We start from the raw sequence: 6,743 nt of genomic DNA on the forward strand, positions 1-6,743 counted from the left end.
GATCAGATAGTGAGGTGCCCTGCTGTGTTGCTGTATTACATCACTTTCCCCCCTGTAGTTTCGTGTCAAACTCATTAGTTCTGCTCTGTGTGAGCGCTGCAGTGAGGCGTCGCACGCCAGCTTTCATCAACATTTTCTATCTTTTCTTGCCAGAGGAAAAAGAGAGCTTCCCAGAAGAGGCTGAGAAGAACTCCTGCACCATTGGGTCAGAGTTTTACCTGGATGTCAGTTACCTTCATTACCTCAGCGACGCCCATCTGACCATCGGCAGCTGCATACAGGCCTGCCAGGTCTGGTCGGCCCCGTACGACGGCGAGGACCCCCCTCCTGAGAAATACCAGCCCGGCGTCCTCGAGGAGCCATTGCTCAAGAGTCGACAACCCCAGATGGTGCTCAAAAGAGTTCCTCAGCCACTGGCGCCACGCCCTCGACCCTGCCCGCCGCCAAACGCAGAGCCGCCCTCTGTCCACCAGCTGGAGCTGGAGTGGGATGATAGTTACGACGCGTGCCCGGTGCAGACGGCCGAGACTCCAGCGGAGAGTAAACCGCCACAGCCGCCTCCTGCTGCGCCGCCACAGCACATCCAGGAGATGAGAAGAACAGCCATCATGTTGATTAAAGGCTCATACATTGAGGAAAATGAGTTCCAGGATGACGTCATGGTGTATGACCTTGTCGCCAAGAAAGACGCTCGAGACGGCGAGCGTGGTGTACGCAAACCCAGCAGGTCTGAATCAGAAGAGGCACAACCAGGCTCAGCAGAAGTTCCCCTCAAAAATGGACTGAGTGCAACGCCTCCATCTGCTGTGATGGCTGATGACGACGGTAACGATCCAGGCACAAAGGCCAAAGTCCAAACAGATTGTAATTCAAATCTCCAAAACACGACTGCCGCCGCCGCCGCAGAGTCGGGCGATGACCTACTGGCTCAGTACGAGGAGCTGATTCGTACGTTGGACACACAGGCAGGTGGAAAGCCGGCGAAAGCTGACGGAGAGTCGAAGACACCCGTCGCCCATGTGGACAAGACGGAGGAAGAGGAGGAGATGGACTTCACCTCCTTCTCTGCTGAAACACCAGAGCCAGAGAAAGTGACATCACCGTTTGGGACCAAGTTTCGTAGCAGAAGTACGAGTAAAAGCCACACAGTGCCTTTCACTGGTAAGTTAAGCTTCACCGTTGAATGGGTATTACATATGGTACAGCACAGCGCTCCTAACCACTCTCTCTCTCTGCAGGTCCATTCGTCAGCGTGCTGCTGTCTCGTCTGGAGAACATGCTCTCTAACTCACTCTATGTCAACCTGTTGTTGACGGGCATCCTGGCTCAGCTGGCGGCCTACCCTCAGCCTCTGCTGCGCTCCTTCCTCCTCAACACCAACTTGGTATTTCAGCCGACTGTTCGCTCGCTTTACCAGGTGAGAAAAACATGTTTTGTGTCTGTGTGTGTGTGTGTGTGTGTGTGTGTAGAGGGTGACTTTCATTCACGTGCCATCCTTTGAAGCTATTTCATGATCAAGTAACAAGAAGAGGAGAAAGAGAAGGAAAAGATCTTGGGCTTTGTAGCATTGCTGAGAGATGTTAGAACACGCAGTCTCTTTTTCAGAAGTGATAGAAAATAGGAACACAAAGGACTGTTACCAGTTGAGGCGTCTTTCTCTCTCTTTCTCCTCTGGTTTTTCATGTGTAACTGAACAAGAGATCCGTGATTAAGACAATCAGACAATCAGGCAGCACTTAGATTTCAAGGTTGTTCTCATTACTCTAGCTTTAATTACATCAGTGTAAATACTGCAGATGTGAATGTAATCCTCGGGTTCTTTTCTATGCTTCCTGCTCAGGTCCTAGCCACCATGAAGAACCAGATAGAAGAGGTAGCTGCCACCAGAAAGGACTTTCCAGAGATGATCACTGCCGCCCAGCATTGGCTGCTGGCCAGGGACACTCTGTTCACAGCAGCAGGTGACTATACACCCTTAGAGGATGGTTTTTTTCACCCCTTTCTGTGCCAGCAAAGTTCTTTATTAGCTGATGTGAACAGTCAAAAAAAAGAAGCAATTTTTAATGTTCAAAAAACTGTGAGTTTCTTTTGAAACTCATGTGGAAACCTATTGTTCACTGTAAGAAGCTGATAAAACCAGATGGCTTTCAGGGTCATCATAACAAGCCTCTCAAGATAAAACAAGTTATGAAGAGATATGAAGTAGTATGATATAAACACAGAGACAGAGAGAGCGCTCAATGCATCATGGGAGTCCCCCAGGCAGTCTAGGCTTATAGCAGCTTAACTTTGGGCTGCTTTGACTGATACATGAAGCCCTGAGTATTTAAAACACTCTTATTAAATGTCTGTCATCTATTAGTTTTTATTTAGATTCTAAACAAATGTGATCAGGCACCAGATATCCAAATGATAACAATTAGGATTTTCAGAGCGGCAGCTGGTTGAAGATTAGATTTATATGTTTGGGAGTGTTTTTCTTAGTACCTGAAGATTAGAAAACAAACGCCGCTCTGTTGTTGAGCTCTTCAATCCCACTTAATATGTCAAAAGTGGTTCGAAAAAAATATCTGCTCTCATCATCGGTGTGTGTTTTTGATCCGGTCCTGATCCAAAATGGAAATCATGTGTCTTTGCAGATGAGCTTCCATCTCAGCTAAGCCCCAGAGTTTTAGGCTTGTTTGTGAACTAGATTCTGTCTCGTTTGTGGAAGGATAAGAGACTATGACAGGAATTTTAAAATTAAGTTTTTAGTTTCCTTGTTTGTTCATTTTTATTGTGGTACTACGTTTTAGGTCAAATTATTTATAAATGGAGAATTCATCAACAGGAATATATTGTTTGTTTTCATACATCCCTGGGCAGATGTTTTTCTTTTTCTTTATTCTTTACACACTGTCATCCTGTAACCTTAATAAATCCTTCATATTCCCAGACAAAAACAGCAGCAGTGGCTCCACCCACGGCGAGGCGGGGGGTTTGTTGAAGAATTCGCCGCCACCAAAACCCAAAGCCATCTCTCTGGATCGGACAGAAGTCTTCGCAACCGTCCTCTTCACGGAGTTCCTCAAAGAACTGGCTGCAATCGCACAAGAGCACTCCATCTTATCTTACATTCCTATGGAAGAGTAACTGTGTCCCAGTATGCCTCTGTGATGAGTCCCACTCATCTCTGACAGATTTAAAAAGACTCTTTTATGATGGTTTTTCTATTTTTTTTTTCAAGCACTACTTGATAAAGAAACCTCCTAGATTCAGTGATTTCTACAACTATTTTAAAGAATAATAGAGTATTTATTTTCCAAGCAAAGATAATCACTTTCATGTGCTTTTTTAATTTCATCTTACTAGTTGTATAAAGTGTCGGGCAGCTGAGGACGAGGTCCAAACTTTGACCTGTTTGCTGCAGCCTGCATCAACTGATCATGATCACAAAGGCGAGCTCCAGGTCCACCAACCAAAGACTGTAGACAGAAACCAGCATCTCTACTTTCCAATCATTCACCAGCTCAGATCTGACTCGACCTTGCTCTGAATGTCTTCTACAGCCACAGTCTGCTGCTCAGTCTGGCTCTGTTACTCAGGTGGCCTCTCTGGAGCGTCGCTCGCTGCCTCTCTGCCATAGGATTACACACCTCTGAATTAGCAGCATGACAATGTAATCTGGTTGTGGCTGCCGTAGCCGACTGGCGTCAGCACAGAACACACATCCCGACTTTGTTCTCTGTTACACGGCTTCATCTTTTATTTAGTGAGACAGGTCAGTCACTTTAGTCTCTGCAGTGGTGTGTTAGATGTACATTTGTTGTGGTCTCTTTCAGTTGATTCATGATGGTACCTCAGGTGTTTGTTTTTTTAACGCACGTTCTCTTCTCTCAGTTCTTAAAAAGCCTTTGGGTGAAGATGATGCACTAGTTTCTCACATTTAATGGACTCCACCTTCTCCACACCACACCACAGCACCAAAACCAGGATTGTTCTCGCTATTTTTTAATTTGCCTTACTTTAGCTATGCTTTATAATGTACATATTGTAAGAGAACACTATGCAAATCAAGGATATTTTAGGTATAATTAAGTCTGGGATATTTTCAGAATGGGATGGGGTATTTAAGCTTTTTTCCAGAGTTTCTATTGCCATTTGTTTTTTTTTTCTCAACAAGGTTACACAAGAGGTTTCTTAGTTATGGTTTGTAATCACGTTCTTCTGTAGGGATTGTGTAGGGTTTTTTTTTTAGTTGTGATAAATCTGATAATGTCACTGTTGGGAGAGCTGTAGTTTTGCATCTGTTGAAAACCATCTCAGACTGAAACAGTTACTGAGGTGAACCTGTTATGATTTGCCTTTATTTCAGTCCACATGGTTATTAAAATAGAAAATATTACAGGAGACATATTTTGTTACAAAGCCTGCCTCTATTAAAATAATTCACCAGGACACAAATCCTTTTAAATTAGTGCCTAAATTACGATTTTTTTGTTCACATTATTGCCTGATTTCAAATGGATTTACACAGGTGTAATGCAATATTTTATAGTGGAATGGTTTTTTTTACTTGAAGCTGTAAAGAAAAAGCCTTAGGGACTGAATACGTGCACCATACAGTATGTTGCTTGCTTTGATGTAGTTTTTGTCCTTGACTTGACGAAACTCAGTTTCTAAAAGGAAAAGAAATCAACAACCATCCCCGTCCGTCCACAACTCAGTGGAAAGATGCAGTTGATATAATATTGACATTGTATAACATGCCTTAGGGCTATTTGTGGCACATTCTTCAGTAAATGCTGCAATTTAGATGATTCAAACTGGTTATTCAGAATTCATTCTTGTAATTTTTTTTCCAGACTCAGACCCTGAGATTGTCAGCTTTGAGTAGATCTCCCAAAGTTTAAATTGATTTTGAAGAAATGAATGGTAGAAAAACCTCAGCAGTAGTATTGTGATTTACACACACATTCATAATAAGATATATTTTAAATCTGGAGTGTGTATTTTGTGTTCCAGTTTGTACTTGATGCTATGCAGGCAGTGGATTATGCAGTAGAATCTTTCCATGATAAATGTTTTCCCTTTTTCTTTTTTCCTAAAAATGACTCGAAAAGTGTATATTTGTATCAGTCAAAGCCATTTTCAGATCTGTTGAACAAGTCCTTCTCTGTGGTAAATGAATGTTGCAGAGCACTTTATCAGCCTTCGAGTACGGTGTCACTCTGCACTGCTGACACCCGCCCTTCAACCAGCACAGGTTCAGTCTGAGTAATAAACTCAACACAGCATTACAATCAATGTTTCAGCCGCATTGGGGCATGAAAGCGGGTATCATAACCAAGGTTATATAGATCAGTTTCTGTCTGTAGGTTCCAAAGATTCATCCTCTCTGATACCGCTTGGCCTCAGTTGTTTGGTGTGTGTCAGCGGTGGTGACCAGGTTGCTGACACACAAAGGCATGCCTCTTTCAATAAAGTCAACGTCTGGTAAATGAAACTGAATGCATTTCATGTGTTAACTTTTCCCACCTCTTTAAACTAAAAAAAAAAAAAAAGAAAGAAAAAAGTCAACCTTTTTTAGTGCAGAAACCCAGCTGCTTTTACCTGACAGCTTTCACCTGACACCATCAATGCATTCTTTCCTTTGTGCCACAGGGAGTTTGTGGCTGTTTGTGCTTTAGACATTGATGTCCTCATTTAATTCACATTTCCTTTACGAACAGCCCTTTCCCTCCGAGAGATTTTGTTTGAAACTAGGTCTTGGTCTCACAGGAGTGTACCTCCTTTATTTTACATGCAGTGACTGACACACTGCAGAGAGGAAGCAAACTGTGTTGGAGAACCTTTTGAGAACTCAAGAACCTCAGATAAAACATCTTAAACTGCACTGTTTTGTCTGTGCAAGCCAACAAGTTATTAAAAAAAATAAAATAATAATAATCACATACTATTGTGTACTGGAAGCTGTTGTCTCCCGTTACACCTCAACTTCTACCAAATGATCCAACCGGGAACCACAACCACCTCCCATTTATGGTCTCATTGTAGATTGCACTGACTGCTCATGTGGCAGATGTCTTTGACAACAAGGTCTCCAGAAACTTATTTCAAAAAATGTAATTATTTCATAATGAGGATGCTCCAAAAGCTTTAGGGAGGCTGTGTAGTAGTACCAATCTGTCTCCTCACAGTCGTAGCTGGACAAAAAACAACACAGGGAATCTCCTGCTGGAAAGCAGTCATATGTGGAAAATGTAATTTTCTGATCCCTGCAGGGGGACAGTTGCTATAATAGTTTTGGAAGCACTTTAAAAAATATGATTTTGCCCACCTATAATAAATAAAGTTTGACTGAACTATAGTTAATGTCTGAAAACAATAAACTATGAAACAAGCTGATGAGGCCAGCTGACCATTATAAGTTAGTGATTTCACTAAACAAGCTTGAATGGTTTTAGCCTTTGAGATAATTTAAATAGATATAATGCAAAGAAATTGTACCTCAATTTCAGTGACAATGCACATTTAATGCAGCATAGCAGTGTTACAGGTGAAATAATATGTGGCTGAACCACAAGAGGGAGCTCACTGATCACTTTGATGCCTGGGTATCTGAGCTGGGCTTGGCCTCTGCTGCTTCTCTGGATGAAGAGAGCATGTGACATGTCAGCAGTTTCACCAAATGTCTGAGTGATTTTTAAGCATCAAAAATTACCTCAATGACCAATGGTACATACATTTGTGTTGGAAGGTTT

The 6,743-nt window shown here is 42.5% G+C and overlaps 1 protein-coding gene across 1 annotated transcript in view; it reads left to right on the forward strand.

The window, feature by feature from the left end:
* The window catches only part of fhip1aa (FHF complex subunit HOOK interacting protein 1Aa), a 30,504-nt gene extending 25,052 nt beyond the window's left edge, over positions 1-5,452 (forward strand). Inside the window, exons 10-13 of the mRNA XM_083981992.1 lie at positions 154-1,161; positions 1,239-1,417; positions 1,841-1,961; positions 2,936-5,452. Of these exons, the coding sequence (XP_083838118.1) occupies positions 154-1,161; positions 1,239-1,417; positions 1,841-1,961; positions 2,936-3,132 (1,505 nt within the window). The 3' untranslated portion in view covers positions 3,133-5,452. The remainder of the gene's footprint in view (positions 1-153; positions 1,162-1,238; positions 1,418-1,840; positions 1,962-2,935) is intronic.
* The last annotated feature ends 1,291 nt before the right edge of the window (positions 5,453-6,743 follow it).

The sequence above is a fragment of the Trachurus trachurus genome, assembly GCF_905171665.1.
Source record: "Trachurus trachurus genome assembly, chromosome: 1".
Classification (NCBI taxonomy): domain Eukaryota; kingdom Metazoa; phylum Chordata; class Actinopteri; order Carangiformes; family Carangidae; genus Trachurus; species Trachurus trachurus.